The sequence below is a fragment of the Sturnira hondurensis genome, unplaced genomic scaffold, assembly GCF_014824575.4.
Source record: "Sturnira hondurensis isolate 20B ecotype Veracruz unplaced genomic scaffold, ASM1482457v3 Scaffold0007865, whole genome shotgun sequence".
Classification (NCBI taxonomy): Eukaryota; Metazoa; Chordata; class Mammalia; order Chiroptera; family Phyllostomidae; genus Sturnira; species Sturnira hondurensis.
The window spans coordinates 12,066,892-12,084,632 of NW_028080496.1; the positions used below are offsets into that span (position 1 = coordinate 12,066,892).

The following is a 17,741-nucleotide window of genomic DNA, read 5'->3' on the forward strand; positions in this document are numbered from 1 at the left end:
CCTTCTGTCCCTGTGCCCGCAGGCCGCCCAGCAGAGCTCACTCACCTTCTGCGACCCGGACGTGGAGCTCTTGAGTGAGCCTCGCTTGAAAGAGCTGCTCATCTTCCGCTGGGGACCCATGACCCCGCCTCCTGCACCCCTGCGTGGGGAGAAACAGAGCCCCCACAGGGGCGGCCCACTGGGCTGGGTGAGCCTGGGGCCGGGAGCCTGCGAAAAGGACAAGTGCCCAAGAGGAGCTGCGCCGACCCCTGGGGCCCGACTTCCGCTGCTCGCCCGGCTCCCGGTCCTTCTATAACATCTGTGATCAGCCTTAATCCCTCCAGCCCCCGAAGGTTTATAGGGGGCAGATTTAGCAAATGGCGATTGAAAGTAAATCTACTTTGAGAAAGTGGTGGCTGCCCAGGGTGGTCAGGTGGAAGGATTTGGGTCTTGACGGAGGCACCTGTCCAGGGCGGAGAGCCCCCTGGTCCCCGCTGTTGGGGTGGGGGTGGGGGGCTCCTGAAACGTTCTTTTGGAGAGTAGGCGCTCTGAGAGTGGGCCTGGCTGGGAGGGCCAGGGATGAGGCTCTGGCAAGGGCCTGGCATGTTCAGGGTGCCAGTATCTACTTATGCATTTAACTTTATTCATTGATTTTTAGAGAGGGGGAAAGGGAGGGAGAAAGAGAGGGTGAGAAACATCAGTATGAGAGGAGAAACATTGATCAGTTGCCTCTTGCAGCCCCCAACCCAGGCATGAGCTCTGACTGGGAATCGAACCAGCCTCCGTCTGGTTTGCAGGATGACATGCCCACCCCACTGAGCCACACCAGTCAGGGCTGTGTGTGTGTGTGTGTGTGTGTGTATAAAATAAAAATAAAACTTTTATTTTATAAATAAAGCGTAGCTGCCAAGGTTCCCCGATGTGTGAGAGGACCTTGTTCTGGGCATTTTGCCTCTGTCTGCACCCTATTTTCAGAAGAGACCCTTTTCCTTAGTCCTGCCTCGGGTTCCCACACCTAGAGGCCTTATGATTCGACCTCTTCACGCAGCACACTTTGTACTCCCCCAGGACAGGCGAGGGAAGTCACCCGGTGGTGAAGGAGATGTTCTGGAGATTTAAGGGCTTATTAGGCTGACCTGCAACTATTTCTGCTTTCATTTTTCCCCAGGGCTTTCGATGCCTCCAAAGAGTAGACTTTTCTGGGGTCAGCAGGTTCAGCTTCATGTCACTAGCCTCCTGCTGAGGGAAGTTAAGTGCCAGCTCTCCCTGCTCTGCTGAGTCAAGGCCAAAGTCAAGGTAAAGGTCTATCGAAGATAAAGAGTTCGGTGATCGATGAGCCATGTCTGCCCTCGGTAGGATGTGTTGCTCGGCTGTGAGTTCATCATGTCTGGCATTCGCAAGAGGCCCCCCACTCCTGATTTTCACTAAAGACACTGATTTTGCCCCTGATGCATCTGCCTCAGCTCTTCCTCTCCGTGTCCTTCTATCTGTCTGTTGTGTTCTCTTTCTGCCTCTCCGTCTCTTTCTCCTTCTCTGTCTATATCCCTCTGCCCCTTAACAGTGGACACATTAGTTGTCAGGATGCAGAAAATCTTCACTGGCTTGGGACCAATGATGAAAAAAAGCTGAAGGTAGCAGCACCCAGAGGAAGGTCAAGGTCCAGGGGAGAGTTCCACAGGGAAGTTCTTCCTCTGGCTGGGCGCGAGCTGCCTCTAATAGCAAATGGCCTGGGAACCTCTTGCAAAAAAGGGACCGGGGACATCTCAGGTCATCAAACATGCCATTAAAAACCTGCATTCACTGCATGTCTCCAGGCCCCAAAGAGTGGCAAGAATTAACTTCACAGTAAGCCCAAATGTTATTACTCTTGCCTATCCCCAGGCTTAAGCGCCCTGCATTTTGCAGTGCCCTAAATCAGGATTAAAGGCAAGGATGCGGGGCCAGGTCAGAACTGAGCCCTCACGTGGAAGCTAGAGATCATCACCTGTAAGCGGAAAGCAACCGGAGAGGGCAAGGGGGCTTAGCTGTCCCCACGGCCCATCTGGCCACTCACCTGCCCCTGTGTCTATGGGTCAAGCGGCAGGTGGCCTTGCTCTGAGGGCTCAGGTGTATCCCCCATTGAGCTCACTTCTCATTTGCCCCAACAGGTGCTCCTGCTTCTGATGGGACCAAGTGAGGTTCAAGAGGCCGCATGCTTCTCATGAGCATTTTTTAAACTTTTAAAAAATTTTAATTGTTGTTCAAGTCCAGTTTTCTGTCTTTTACTTCCACCCCAGCCCATCCCACCCAGCCCTCCCACCTTCCCTCACATTTCCCCCTCCCCCTAGTTTTTGTCCGTGTGTCTTTTATACTTGTTCCTGTTATGAGCATTTTATAACACAGTCGAGATGTGAGGAGCCACCCATGGGCAATCTCGGGGCTCGAATCGCTCCTGGAACTTTATCACATCTTCTCAAATGTCCAAGCACAGACTCATTCTGGGAAGTGGGGGGCAGGGGCCTGTTTCCCCGACTTCCTGGAGGGTGGGGAAACTGGGGTCACGTCTTCCGGAGACACGTAAGGAAGACCTGTTGGAGAGTTGTGCTCACGCCCCAAGCTCTTCTCTGCCTTCTAGTCACTTCCACCCCTCCTTCATCTTTTCTTCTAGAACCCTCTCTTTAAGCCAAACCAAGAGCGCCAGCCCTCGGTGAACTGAAGGCCCAGGGGTCAGCCTGCCTGGCGTCCTCAGCCGGCAGCAGCAGGGATTATTTGCCTGGGTGGTGGTTCTCCCCAGTTCCTGCCGTTGAGGTACCCGGAGGAGGGTACCCATTCTCTGATGACCTTGCCCAGGACCTGGTCTCTGAGGCACTTTGGTTACGTCATTCCACCGCCTGCTACTTGTTCTGCTTCTGTTGGAAAATCTGATGGTCATTTGGGGGTGCTCCCTTGTATGGGATGAACCCCCTTCTTCCTGATGGTTTTAAGATCCTCTCTTTGTCTCTTACTTTCGACTATTTTATTATGATGTGCCTCAGTGTAGACCTCTTTGATTTATCCTAGCTAGAGTCTTTTGAGATTTTTGAATTGAAATACTCATTTCCTACCTCAGATGTGGAAAGTTCGGGCCATGATTGTTATTATTATATCATTTCTCTGTGTTGCTTGTTGCATCCAACAACCGCGAGAACAAATGTCGGAGACTTTCAGGATTTCAAAGATGTTACTTTATTGGCCAAGTTTAACCTGCGCAGGGGCGAACTCTCAGAGTGTCCAGAGACACCATGCCCACAAGGGCTGCAAACAAGAGTCGCGCCTAGCGCTTATAGCCAAGTCCTTATATAGATAGGGGCAAGCAAGCAAGCGTTGCACAGAAGCAGATGTGGCGGTTAGCTGTTGGCTTACAGAGCCCGTGCAGGGGAACAGGGTGGGGTCTGACTCAACTGAAAGGAAAAATTTGAAACTAAACAGATGGCAATCAACTTATAGGATGTTTGCTAGGGACCCAGGCTCCTTGGGGCTGAGACTATTTTTCTTGTTCCCAACATTCCCCCGTTTTCTTTGGGGGTATGTCACACCCTTGACTCTTCTTCATTTGGGATGATCAGGGGTCCTAGGATGGGGGCTAGGAAGGAGAGAAGAGTGTCCTGCCACTAGGAGGACGCTCCTGTCCTGGCCCTGGGCCATAGTCTGTCTTTAAGTCTATTTATGCATTGTCAGTTTTCTTCAACTAAGCCACTTCCATAACAAAATAGCAACACTCTTCTCCTAGGAATATACAGGTCCCCCCTGTTCTTCGATTCAGAGCATTAATGAGGTTTCTTTCCTCATCATTTTTCTCCTCCTGTGATTAACTATTAGGAGGGGTTCTGAGATTCCTTTCTCTTTCTGGAATCATATAAAGGACAATGGACGGAGGTCTCATCTTCTTATAACTACTTCAGGCTGGACATGGACGTCGTCCTACCTACCCTTGGGTCAGGGGTACCCTGAAAGAGGAGGAGGGGGGTGCAGCACAGAGGGAGTCCTTCCTGCAAGGGGAAGGACCTTATAGGTTCCTGGTCAGTTGGCTGTCACCAGGAAGTCGCAGGCTTGGTGTTCAAAGGCTGGCATTACTGGACTATTGGCCTCTGGTCAGGTCATATTCTGGAGGTGACAGATTAGGCAGGTCATAGGCATACAGCCTATGTAAACAGAAGAACACACAGGTTAATTCACACAATAATTCCCAAACCAGTTGCTGTGCCTGTGAGACTGTCTTTTGGGATGACATTCCATTGCAAGGTCCTTCCTGAAATGACATTTAACAGTGGCAATTTGACAGGTCCTTTGCACCTGTAAATTGTACATCTTTGGTAAGATCACAAACCTGGTTTCAACTCTTAAATGAAAAGAAGACAGTTTTAAGACAGTTAGCTGCACTATTCTGATATCCAATACTGAGCATAGTGATTTTCCTAGAACTATAATTTTTTTCTCCTTAAGATCACCCTCACTGTTATTACAGGGACTACTTTGGCTCCCACTTTTGATTTTGACTGTTCATTTGCATAAACACACCAAGAGCAGCCTGGATCACTTATGATCCTTAAGTCCGCTTTGCTGGAACTCACACAGGGAACCTTCAGATTGACTTCTCAGTCCACCCCTTGGGGCACAGAAGCAGAGCCGCACATCTGTCATCTGGCTTCACCTGTACCAGTCATTTTACTCAAATCCTTGAGCCTCCATTGTGCCTATAGGTTCCTTTTAGCCATCTTTCAGGAAGGCACCTTCATTCCTTCCCACGAAAGGCTGGCACGAACCGCACAACTAACCAATGTACCAGGCTTTTCTCGTGAGCTTTTCCTAGCTTCACAGGTCAATCCCAGTTCCTCTGAGCTCTCTGGTAACGGCCAGAACCCATACATGCCTCCTTCAGGTGTGACATTCCAGTCAAAGTCCTGGCTAACAAAACCACTATTAATGACTGGTCTTGTTGGCTTTATGCAAAGAAACCTTATGTTATCATTCATTCCTTCAGAATGCCAAATTCTGGAGGGATCAGGTAGGGAGAAAAACACAAAGCTTGAAGGAAAATCTTTCTCCTTCTAATACCCATCAAGATGCATCTCCATGCCTTATACCTTCTATTACTAACACCACATAATTTCTTTCCAAAACTTTCACATTTCCATTTATTTTTATAACTTCCCAAAGACTTTCTGCAATATTCCCAAACCTTCTATAGCCTTTTTACCTATCCAGATTTAGCCATAATTCACTTTTAATCTCTGTTCCTTTCCTACACTGGGAAGGACTGTACTTAAACTCAGTATCTGGCAGCTAAAAGTCCCTAGATTTGCAGGGACATTTTTTCACCTTTCTGAAGCTTAGACCTTGCAAACATCCTATAAATCAGATGGTCAGCCTTGGACCTCAGTTCATGACCTTCAAAACTAGAGCCATTCTTATCAAAACCAGTTACACAGAGAATTTGACTGCTGCAGGGTCCACACGGCAGCAACACACAGCTAAGCAGGTTTACAGAAGCAAGAAAGCAGGGCTACTGATAGGGTAATGTTCTCTTGTTCTTACTTCTTAGTTACTTAGTCGTTCACTTCTCTTTATCTTAGTGGCTCAGCAACCGGACCTAGTCCCTCTGACTTGTCTGGGCTTGTCTAAACAGGTCTCTTGCTATATCTCCCCCCTTTATCTATTCTGAGGATGGGAGGTCTCCTGAAGACTTAGGGGCATTCCTAATTCTAAGCATTGCCAGCGGCAGCAAATCTGTCCAAGGTCATCCAGTCTCCTTCTCAATGAATGATTTTAGATCTCTGGCCAGGGCCTCTCCGAGGGGAGTGGGAGAGTTTCTGAAGCTCTGTGGCAGTCTGGTCTGGGTCTAAGCCAGCTAGGCTGAGGGCTGTAGGTGCCTGTAACCCTGGTCTTTGTTGCCTGCCACTGGGCTTTTTCTCTTCCCTTTCAGATACAGATACGGAACAAAATCCAAAACACAGAGTTCCGAAATAACACACCGGCATTCTCTTGCACCAGTGTGTCCACTGGTGCCTCACAGAGACATGCTCCTTCAGGCCCAGTCTCATGGCAGAGACATGCTGCTTTGCCTCAGGCTGAAGCACTCGTCAGCCCCAATTGACCCTTCCTGGTTCCCAGGTGGCAAAGGCATTTTCCCCAACTGGCTACAGGCGACCTTTCCTTGGTCTTACAATACAGGTTTCTGATCAGAAATAGAACCACATGTGAGAAATTTGCTCTTTTCCCACGAAACCAGAAAACAAGCAGTTGAGGTTTCCTTTATTCCAGGTTTAAAACTTTCACATCCTTTATACATATTTCTACTTATCTAGATTTATCTATCATTTTTTTACTCTTAGTTCCTCTGCCTCGGGATTGAGGGGTGTATATACCTTATTTGCTTCCATAAGCCTCTCTAGGAATGCTGCTGGGGATTCTTCTCTGCCTTGGATGACTTCACCGACCTTACTAAACTTGGTAGGCTTTCTCGCGGCTGCCTTGAGTCCCCTCAACAGAGCCTGGTGATACTGGAGGAGCACGTCCCTTCCCCCGGTAGTATTAGGATCCCAGGTCAGGGGCTGAGAAGGGAGATTAGCCCTTGGGGTTTCTCAGAGAACGGGGGATTCTGATGTTTCCAGTTATATAAGTCACTGGTAGAAAAGGGCACATAAACTAGACAGGGAGGCGCCCGCGGAGGAGTATCTGGTGCCGGCGGCACCTCCCGCCCCTCCAGCAAGGGGGGGTCATGTCACTCTTGCTCCATTGGTTTTTCACCCGCGGAGCCACAAGCACAATCACTCTTACAAACACACAGACAAACATCCAAACAAATAACACAGTTCCACGAACACACGGACTATCAGACGCGCCTGGCATACAAACTGAAACTAAACGTAGCGCAGCGCGGCGTGGTGGGGAGGAAAACCTAACGTGACCGGTCACAATCCAAATTACCAAAACCAAATTTCAGAGGGCGGTGTCCCGCCCCTGAAAGTCCCTGGGTAGGTCACAGGCGGCGTCCCACCTACTACCTGAGGGGTTATTTGCTCCAGAGCACCAAAACTGAAAGAGGATCCTCACCAAATACCTAATGAGCCCGAGCTGCCCATTCGGTCTCCGACCCGAAACTCTGCAGAGGGAGAGCTCACTGGGGCCTCCAAATTTGCATCCACCAACCGGGAGAACAAATGTTGGAGACTTTCAGGGTTTCAAAGATGTTACTTTATTGGCCAAGTTTAACCTGCGCAGGGGCGAACTCTCAAACTGTCCGGAGACATGGTGCCCGCTGGGGCTGCAAAGGAGAGTCACACCCAGCGCTTATAGCCAAGTCCTTATATAGGGGCAAGCAAGCAAGCGTTGCACAGAAGCAGATGTGGCGGTGAGCTGTTGGCTCACAGAGCCCGCAAGCGAGAACAGGGTGGGGTCTGACTCAACTGAAAGGAAAAATTTGAAACTAAACGGATGGCAATCCACTTACAGGATGTTTGCTAGGGACCCAGGCTCCTTGGGGCTGAGACTATTTTTCTTGTTCCCAGCATTGATATTCTCATTTTGTTCATGCATGGTTTTCCTGGTTTTGTTTAGCTGTTTGCCTGAGTTCTGCATTGCGTTTAAGATGATTATTTTGAATGTTTGTCAGGTAATTCATAGATCTCTGGGAGGTGTTTTTTTTTTCTTGTTTGTTTGCTTTTAGGATGTTTCTGCAGATTTATTTTGTTCCTTTGATTGGGTCGTGTTTCCTGGTTTCTTCGCGTGCCTTGCTTTATCCTATTGGCATTTTGTGCATTTGACAGACCAGTCATGCCTCCCAGACTTTAGGGGCTGCAACGTCCAGGGGAAGATCTCACCAATCAGCCTGACTTAGGATTCTGAGGGCCTCTCAAATCCTTTGCAAGGGCATGCCCTTTCCGGGTTTGTGACTGTGAGTCACTCTTGAGATAGGTTTGCTGGTTTCTTTCTCAAGAGCTTGTCGTCTTGCTCCCTCTGGTGTCTGGCTGTAGTACTGCAGGCTCTCTGGAGCTAAAAAACTGCTGAGCTTTTGGGCTCTGTGGCCTGTGAGGCGTCTGAGGTATGCTGGTCCCCTCAGTGTTGTGAGTCAGGCAAGACCCAACCAGTCCCCTCCTGCAAAAGTCAAAAGGGTGGACACTTGTTTCAGTCTTTTCTTTCCTTCCCCAGGGAGAAGCTGCGTGTTGGGAGCTTTTGTTTTGACAGTGATCTGTGACCGCTTGGGCATGGGTCAACACGGTTTCATGGAAATGGCTTTTTTTTTACCTGTTTTGGTACAACTATTCTCATTGATTTACAGAGACAGACAGACAGACAGACACATCAATTTGTTGTTCCACTTATTGATGCATTTCTTCGTTGATTCGTGCATGTGCCCTGACCAGGAATCAAACCCACAAACTTGGAATATCAGGACAATATGCCAAGGGTGCTGCGGCTTCCTAACCGGTTTCTGGAGTTTTCTAAAAACTGTTAAGGCCTTGTGTCTTGTAAGGCCCATGACACACTTACTGTTTGGTCCTTTACAGAAGAAGTCTGCCGACCTCTGTGGTCTGACTGTCTTTTATTCATATTATAGGAAATACAACAACAGAACTGCTATACAAAAATGTGATCACCCTGGCTGGGGTGGCTCAGTAAACTGGGTGTTGTCCTGCAAAGTGAAAGTCGTGGGTTCGATTCCTGGTCGGGGCACATGCCTGGGTTGTGGGGTGCATGCAAGAAGCAACCGATCAATGTTACTCTCCCACATTGATGTTTCTCTCTCTCTCTTTCTCCCTTCCTTCCCCTCTCTATAAAAATAAATAAGAAATAAAATCTTCCAAACAAATGTGATCTAAGAGTCTAGCCAACAACATAGGGAAATGGGTATTATAGTTATGTAGACATTTAATTAATAAAAAGTTATATTTTTGGATTTATAATGTTTATGGTATTTTTCAGCTCTTTAAAATTTGGAATTGGTTGTGATTTATTTTCTTGTTTTAAATATTCACTTGTCTACCTAATTTTGTATTTGCAACATTATATTCTTCAAGGGGTCTTCAGTCCCCACAGAATCTGGATCCACCCCAGTTGCATGGCTATTAAGACCCAAGACAGTGTGGTTTAATTTTAGAGACTGATTCCCATGTGCCATTCAACAAAATCATGTATTTCAACTAAACTTGCTCATGAAGACTTCAGATTCTTATTATTTGTCTGGTGGTGGGGCAAGGGAAACAACCACCATAATGAAAAGCTATCTTCAGATTACAGAATGATGCAGTTGCCCTGGCCCAGTGGCTCAGTTGGTTGGAGCATTGTCTCAGGCACCAAAAGGCCATGGGTTCGATGCCCCATCAGGGCACCAACCTAGGTTTTGGGTTGGATCCTGGGTCAGGGCACCTACAGGAGGCAATGGATTGATGTTTCTCTCTCTCTCTCAAATCAATAATAAAAAATATCCTCAGATGGGGGGCAGGGAGAATGATGCAGGCAACTCCACAGACTATAATGATTGATTGTAGGGTAATTTATTTTCAAAAACAGAGGGTGGGAGCAGAGAGACGACCCAGCAACCTCACACAGGCTGTTCCCTCCACTACAGACCCCTCCTACTGTACCTTCCGAAGAGTCTAACTCAGGTACTAGTGATTGACAGGACAAAGCAACCAAGAATGTGGTGGCGCCAGAGGCCATCCCTCCTGCTGGTCTTGTGATAAATAATTGTTTATAATCAACACTATCACTAATGTTTATCTCGGTTGCCACGCCACCCCTGCTGTTTTTAACACAAATATTTACGACTGCATTTTGAGGAACACAGGTAACCATAACTGGAGGGCTTTGACGTGCTCCCTATGGACACCCAAGTGGGTCAAAGGTTGCAGCGTGACCCCGAGAGGAGGAGCGAAACCCGGGGCCCAGAGATGGATGGAGGTGGCTTTGTTCACATCTGCCCGTGTACGTTGGTCACCGCACAGGCGACAGCGCCGGAGCCCGTGAGAGTCAGGGAAGCCCTCGTGGGGCTGACCCGGGGACCATACAAATGAATGTAAAATCATAAAGGGGCGTGGCTGTTCAGACGGAAGCCAGGGGCGTGGTTGAACTGCCCTCGTTTCCGCCACGTCCCCTCCCCTTCGCTGGTTAGAAATGAGGAGCCTGCCACCACCCTCGCTCCTTCTCTGTGTTAAAGCGCGGTAGTCTGCTCTGTGGCTGTGGCACTGGAATTGCAGTTATGTGACAAAGCTGACATTTTAGGGGGCGCTTACCCTAAAAAACAAGGAAATCTTACCAAGTGCGACAGCATGGATGGATCTAGGGGGCCTGGTGCTGAGTAAAATAAGTCAGAGAAAGACAAACACTATGCGATTCCACTAGATGTAGAATCTAAACAAGAATCTAAACACACAAAACAGGAACAGACTCATGGACACAGAGGACAGACTGACGATTGCCAGAGGGGAGGGGTTGAGAAGTACAGAGGGGTGGTTATGGAATAGTTGTGGGGATGTAAAGTGCAGCACAGGGCATACAGTTAGCAATGTTGTAATAACTCTGTATGGGGCTGGGGGGGTGGGTACTGGAACTATCAGGGGAAGCACTTTGTAAAGTGTATGATTGTCTAACCACTATGCTGTCCACCTGAAACTAATACACAATAATATTAAGGTGAACCATAATTGAAAAAAAATAAAAATAAAAAAAGGGGGCTTACGTTTTAGGAATATACTCTTGGGGTAGACGGTGGCAGTAATGGCCCCCAGTGAATTTGTTCTGGTTTTGAAGTCCCCGGACCCTTCTATCATCCTCCCCCATGGGTTCGGGGCGCGGCTTGTTTTGGCACAGGGGAGGCCAGCTAACAAGACACAAGCGGAGGCTTGCGAAGCCTTTGCCCGGTGGGGCGTGCCCTTCCTCGCCACTGGGAGCTCACGAAATGCCAGCACCATGGGAGCAAGCCCCAGCTAGCCTGCTGGGGAGGCCGGTGGAGAGCCGAGGCCCCCTGGTCAACTGCCAGGCCTGTGAGGGAGGCCGGGGAGACTGACCGTCCGGCCCCCATGAAGTCACTAGCTAACTACCTCTGCATGAGAGAGCTGGACTAAACCTGCAGACAAGCCGTTCAGCTCATCCCAGCCCAAACTGTGTCCCAAAACTAGATAACGGCAATAGATAAGGGCTCAGATTCTCGAGTGTTTACAGATGAACTCACTGATGTTTAGGGATTTGTTTCAAAAACAGCCAGGGGCTGTGGCCAGTGTGGCTCCGTAGATAAGAGTGTTGTCTGTAAACTGAAAGGGTCTCGGGTTTGATTCCCTATCAGGGCATGTACCTAGGTCGTGGGTTTGGTGCCTTGGGATGCCTACGAGAGGCAACAGATTGATGTTTCTCTCCCTCTCTCTCCCTTCGTTCCTCTCTAAAATCAACAAGCATGTTCTCAGGTGAGGAATAATAAAAGAAGAAATAGCCCAGGGGTGAAGTGAGTGGAGTTATGAGATAGATGATAATGATTATTAAAGCTGGTGACGAGTACAGGAAGGCCCATTGATTGTACTATTTTTCTCTACGTTTGGTTTTACTTGAAATGGAAAATTTCCGTTATAAAAAAGCAAAAAGAAGGAGGGAAGGAGGCAGGGAGGGAGGGAAGGAAGGAAGGAAGGAAGGAAGGAAGGAAGGAAATTATTCTGTCTATATAAAGCAACAGAGACCCAGAGGAAGGCAGTAAATTCTGCAACATTGCACAGCCAAGTCACAGTCAAGTTCATTACCGAACAGGCTCCCACTCCTGAGCCAGGCCCTTTCCATCCCCTACACGTGGTTAAAGGCAGGAAAGTTCCCCAGGTGGAGCAGTTCAGGTAGGACGCTTTATTTATTTATTTTTTCTTGGGAAAATCCTTGTGGCAGATACAAGACATTAGTCATAGTGAGACCTCGGGTGACAAATGATCTTCACTTGTTCGGATGTGTCCTGGGTCTGGTTTGGGGGCAGAAATATCTGTCCTGCCACCTCTGTGTGGCATGCTGGGAACACCTGCCTCCACACCCCGCTGCCGGTGCCTGAAGCTTGTTCTGTTTTCAAAGGTGCGTAGTAACCATGGCAGGGTTGATGAGGGTTGGGGCGCGGTGCGTCACACCGTCAGGGCGGCAGCGCCGGAAAGTTTTTACCTTCCAATGAATTAGCGTTGCCTCTTTCCCACGCATAAAAAAAGGGGCAAAGCTTTCATGAATCATCCCACGGGAAAATTAAAGCTTGCAATTATTCGTCTATCGCCCCAGGGCTGTGCTGGGCATCTCTTCATCAGAACTTGCTATGTTAAAGCCACAGCCTGGGCCTGGCCATAAACAGACATGAAAGGAGGGTTACTTCATGGAAAAAAACAAACAAAAAAAAACCCCTTCCAGGTCTTATTATCCAATGTTGGTTTCCCTGAAACTTCGGAACCTTAGAACTCAGCCAGAGTTTATGGAGAGGAAGGATGATTCTAGAAGGTGATAACTGGGCCTCGGACCAAAAGAGTCAAATACAAACAGAGCTCGCTTGCATTGAAATGCTTCTCATAACCACGAGTGCAGGCCTTGTTTTTCTCCAGTGCTGTTTACTGAGGTCTGTGTTTGTGTTTGTTGATTTCTCTGTGTCCTGGAGCGTTGGAACCAGCTCGCCAAGCTGGTGAGGCCCTCGTTGTCACCGAGGGTAGGAAGTGACAGGAACTGGCAGCCTTTGCTTGGGGTGTCCAAATCCATCTCTGTGGGTGTGCCTGGATGTATCCTAGGGGTGTGGGAGAGGCCTCGGCTCTCCCTGAGGCTCACACTCAGAAGCCACATAGCTTTTTCTTATTTAATGACTGTTTATTTAATATGCTAAGTTTTCATGAGGGGTCTGTAGGTGGGATGGTGAGAAGGTTGGGAGTCTTGGGCCTGGTGGGTTTCAGATTCTTATCACTCCAGATCACCCACGCTTGGCTAGCCTGGGTGCCGGCTGGCCAAGGATGTGTTTGGAGTGGTCTGTTCCCTGTTCCCTGGGGGCAAGGGATGGCCCCTTCGTCTGCAGCTCTGACACATCGGAAACCTGGTTGCTGAGAAAGGCCACTCTTTACCCCTTTCTCCTCCCAACTCCGGCTAACCTTTTCCCTTCTCATCATGGGGGCCTTCCAAGGGGCCCACTGTCCTTTTGCGTAGCCGTGTGGGTGGGTGTGAGCTAATGTCCACCCTTCTATACGCCCAGGGGGTGGGGTTTCCAACTTGGGGCCAAACTCTGCCCAGTCAGACTCCTGGGACCTGGGTTTAGACCAGCAGAGGGACTGCCCCAGACTCCCGTGTGGCATGTCCGCTGATCAGGGCACACAAGAACACGCATGAACTGTGAGGCAGTGCAGGCAGGCTCCCTGGCAAACCCTTCTCAAACCGTGGTCTGGGGCGGATGGTGGCAGCCTGAGCTGCACCCCCCCTCCCCGCCCCCCCGCCCCAGTCTCCTGCTTCCCAGACAAGAAGCCTGACTCAGGCCCAGCGCTCACACTGGCCTCCCTGAAGGATGCAGACAGGCGTGGTGGCCAGGAGCCAGGCAATGCTCAAGCACCCTGGGGACAGGACTGGCAGCTTCTGGGATGGTGTGAACCCCTGGTCAGGTGGCTGAGGGGTAGGACTTTCCAAAACGAAGGCCTGGCTCCAGCAGGAGGTCCAAAGCAGTAGAGGTCAGAGTGTGGGAGGGGACAGCAGCGCCTGGTGGGGGGCCCCTGTGTAGTTCATGGGCACTAGGGCAAGCCCAGGCAGGACAAGACACAGCCTGGCCCCCCACACTGCTGGTTGGGCTCCTAGGGGTTGATTTCCATGCTCCCTGGACCAGTCTTGGCTCCAGGTCAGTGACCTGTATGTGCAGGAACTGGGGACAGCCCCCAGGGGCCTCCTGGGGTGTCAGGTGGGCACAGGTGGCAGAGAGTCAGCAGCCAGATGTGCTGCCAGCAGGACAGGACAGGAGCAGAGAGGCCAGAGGGCCGCACCCGTGAGGGCAGGGGGCCGCGGCAGTGCTCTGGGGTCAGGGGACCCAGCCAGGGTTTCGGAGAAATGCTGGCGATCAGGGCTGGGACTGTGGGGTGCGGAGGCCATGGCTGACACTAGGGGGCAGGGAGGGGTGGTCATGCGGTCCGGGAGGAGGGCGCCACCCGCGCCGAGCTGGAGAGCGTAGGAAAGGCCCCGGGGTTGGGGGGAGCAGGGTCTCTGGAGCCCTGGGCCCCTCCCCCCTCCATCCCGCGTGTCCCTGCTCAGGGCCCCACAGGCAGGTTCGGGAGCAGGGCGGGGGTACTAAGCGTGGCTCGTGCGGGACACCCCGGGTTCCGGCTCCCGCGCCCAGGGAGGCCCGGGGCCCCTCCCGGAGCCCAGCGGGGACCGCTGCGCCCCGCGCTGACCCACTTTCCTGGCCGCCAGCCCAGCCCCAGGCCGGGAGGCAATGCGGTTCAGCAGGTGCCCGCCCCGGAGGAGCCACCCAAGGGACTGCAGGCCACTCACGACCCCCCACCGCGACCACCCGGGGTGGGAACCTCAGCTTCCGGGGCGGGGACCGGGGAGAGAACAAATGGAGGGGGGAGGGGAACAGGCGACAGAGTAAGGGGGAGGGAGGGAGGACAGATGGGGAGAAAGAAAGGCGAAGGGGAGGGGGAGAGGCAGGAGGAGGGGGCGGAAGACCAAGGAGGGGGAGGGAGACTGAGACCGCACCCTGCCCCCTTCCTGGGCCCTAGGCCAGCCCTAGAGCTGATGCTGAAATGGGTGAAGGGTGCATCTGCCTCCCAGGACTAAGGGGTCCAGGGCCCAGCTGCCGCCAAGACCCGCCCTTGTGTCTGACCCCCCCCACCCTGGCCCCACACTGTCCTCAGGCCCCTCATCCCTCCACCACGCCAAGGCCGCTGTTCCCAAGGGGCTAAGTTAATGGGCCCTGGCCCTTCCCCAAGGCTGTGGGTTGGCAGATGAGACCATTGTTCACGAATGGCTGTGTCTGCTGGGGGGCTTCTGGCCCCATGACCAGGGGGAGCACTGTGGGAGGCCAGGTTGGGGGATGGGGTTTGGGGGGTGACGGCTGCCTGACACCCAGAGAGTTCTCACACTGTCTGTGTCTAACGGAGGGCCTGGGACAGCCCTGGGTGGTGTTTGCACAGGGCCAGACACGGTCCCACGTGGACCTGCAGGGCACACAAACCAGATCCCACTACTGTAAGCAGGGCCAGCAGGCAGTGCGGCTCACCCAATGCCCTCCTGTGAGCACCTTTCCTGTATTATTAGCTCATGGACGCCTCATGAACCTCTCTGAGTTGTGTTGACTCTTATCCCCTCACTCAGCAAAGCCTCTCTGAGCACAGAGAGGTCAAGTGCCTGTCCAGGATCACACAGCCGCCAAGGCAGGACTGGAGCCTGGCTCCGGAGCCTGTGAGTGAACACAGTTGTTACCTTTCCCACCTTCCTATGCATACAATTCAACAGATCGCTGTTCTGCAAAGGGTATGTTCTTTTCTGCACAGATGGGAGACCTAGGCGAGAAACTGTCAGCTCTGAGCATTTGAGATTTCCAGATAGCAGCCAAACCCTGTAAAACAGTGCGGTCTTGCTCTACACTTAACAAGCACACGCACAACCTCAATCCCCCTCAAGCCAGGGGGTGGGGATGAGGGGCACCCCAAACAAAGGGAAGAGGCCCACGTTGGCCCTGGAGCTAGTGTGGTGAGCCTCTTCCCTTTTGGAACACAGAATCTAGGGCCCTGGGCAGCCAGAGCCGGCTCTAAAAGACGGTGTGCAGGGACCTCGCTAGTGGCACCCCCTGGGTGTGGTCTATTCCGCTGTGGCACCATGTGCCCTGGTGGCCATTGTCTCAGCAAGCCTGCTTCTGCTGCTGTTGGTCTGGGGAAGCCTTCGGAGGGACGCCGGCTCATTTTCCCCACCTGCTCCTCGACCACCCTCAAGATTCTTGGAGCGCCCTTCCACATAAAGTCCCATCCAGCTGCTGGATATTAACTACTTTTGGAAAAGATTTCATTTATTATTATTATTTTTTAGAGAGTGAGGAATGGAAGGAGAAAGAGAAGGAGAGAAACACCAGTGTGTGGTTGCCCCTCACATGCCCCCAGCTGGGGACCAAGCCCACAAACCAGGCATGTGCCTTGACTGGGAATTGAACCATCAACCCTTTGGTTCGCAGGCCTGCGATCAATCCACTGAGCTACACCACCCAGGGCCAGGATATTAACTATACTTATTATGATGTCTTCTTGGGATTCCTGCATTACCCTGTTTTCTTAAAAGTTCTGTCTTTTTCTTCCTCAGCCAGCTGTTGGTTTCCCCCCCAAATGTATGAGGATTCTTGGTTGTCTGATCCCATCTGTACCTGGCTGCCAGGACTGTGGTTCTCAAAGTGTGGTCTGTGGACCACCCCCAGGTTCCTGAGACTCTGTCAGGGAGTCCAGAGAGTCAAGGACATTTTCTTCTCGTGCTTGTTTAAGAGTCTGCATGACGTGGGATAGCATCGCAGATTGAAATAGAAGCAGATGTGAGAAGCCAGCTGTCTGGTAAGCCAGACATTGGTAAGGTTTAAAAAAATATAAAGTGTTGTCGCTCTTCTTACTAAATGAGCTATTTTTAGAAAATGATAGCTATTTGCATGAATGGTATTTGTGTTAACAAGGACAGGCTTGATTATCATTTTAAAATAAATGCAAACATACTTAAAATTGTTCCCCATGTTAACTTGTATTACAGTAAATATTGGTAGGTTTAACTGTATAAATAAAAGCTCCCTGGCCCCAGCCAGGTGGTGGCTCAGTCGATTGGAGCATCATCCCGTGCACCAAAAGGTTGCAGGTTTGATTCTCAGGGCACATACCTGGGTTGCGGGTTCAATCCCTGGTCAGGACATATGCAGGAGGCCACTGATCCATGTTTTTATTTCACATTGATGTTTCTCTTGCTCTCTCACATCAATAAAAACATATCCTTGGGTGAAGATTTACAAAATAAAAAACTTTTAAAACCTAACCAAAAAAAGCTCCTTAGGCCCACCAGCATTTTAAGAAGGTAAAGGGGTGTGCAGCGCATCATGTTTGGGAACCCTTGGTCTTGACGCTTGGGTGTGGAGAATTTCTTGAACACAAGTACACTTCCTTTCTGGTAGGGGCTCTCCACTCGGGTCCCAGCAACCCTTGCACCCTGGGAGCACTGGGGGTCACAAAGACAGGTGGAAGTGTTCAAGGGCAAAGCGCCTTCGTGGGCCTCTGATCTGGGGACACCCTGTCTGTCATTTAGGCTGCAGTTACCTGGCAGGGTGCTGCATCTCTTTCTGGCCACGCCCCTTGCTGTTCTGTCTTTATTTTTAAAGCTACACTCTGACTACATCCTGGGGACAAGCAGGGCACTGCCTCGGCTGCTTGGGTAGCCCTTTAAGTAACTCCCCACCAGTGTCCCAGGACCCATTTCTTCTCCACCCCTCTTATTTCCAGGCCGGGTTTTTAGGGTGGCCCCTCACCTGCACGGCATTCTGGGCTCCTCAGCCCTGTTGGGTCTCACTACAAATTGGATCTCATTTGCTTTCTGTCTTCCAGAAATTCTCCAATGTTCTGGTCTGCTGCTGGCATCCACGTGGTGTTATTTTATGTTATTTTGGTATTTAGTCTGCTGTTTCAGAGGATTTGGGGATGATGAAGTACCCGGATCTGTTTCATCAGCCAGTCTTGAGCCCAACATCAAAAATGGTTGAGTAAATAAATACATGAATGCATGAGCCAGGCCCCCTGATGGTGCAGCCAAAGGGCAGG

At 50.8% G+C, this 17,741-nt stretch overlaps 1 protein-coding gene across 1 annotated transcript in view; it reads right to left on the reverse strand.

Moving 5' to 3' along the window:
• The window catches only part of TRPM1 (transient receptor potential cation channel subfamily M member 1), a 69,395-nt gene extending 69,125 nt beyond the window's left edge, over positions 1 to 270 (reverse strand). Inside the window, exon 1 of the mRNA XM_037053788.1 lies at positions 46 to 270. Within this exon, the coding sequence (XP_036909683.1) occupies positions 46 to 120 (75 nt within the window). The 5' untranslated portion in view covers positions 121 to 270. The remainder of the gene's footprint in view (positions 1 to 45) is intronic.
• Positions 271 to 17,741: the final 17,471 nt, after the last annotated feature.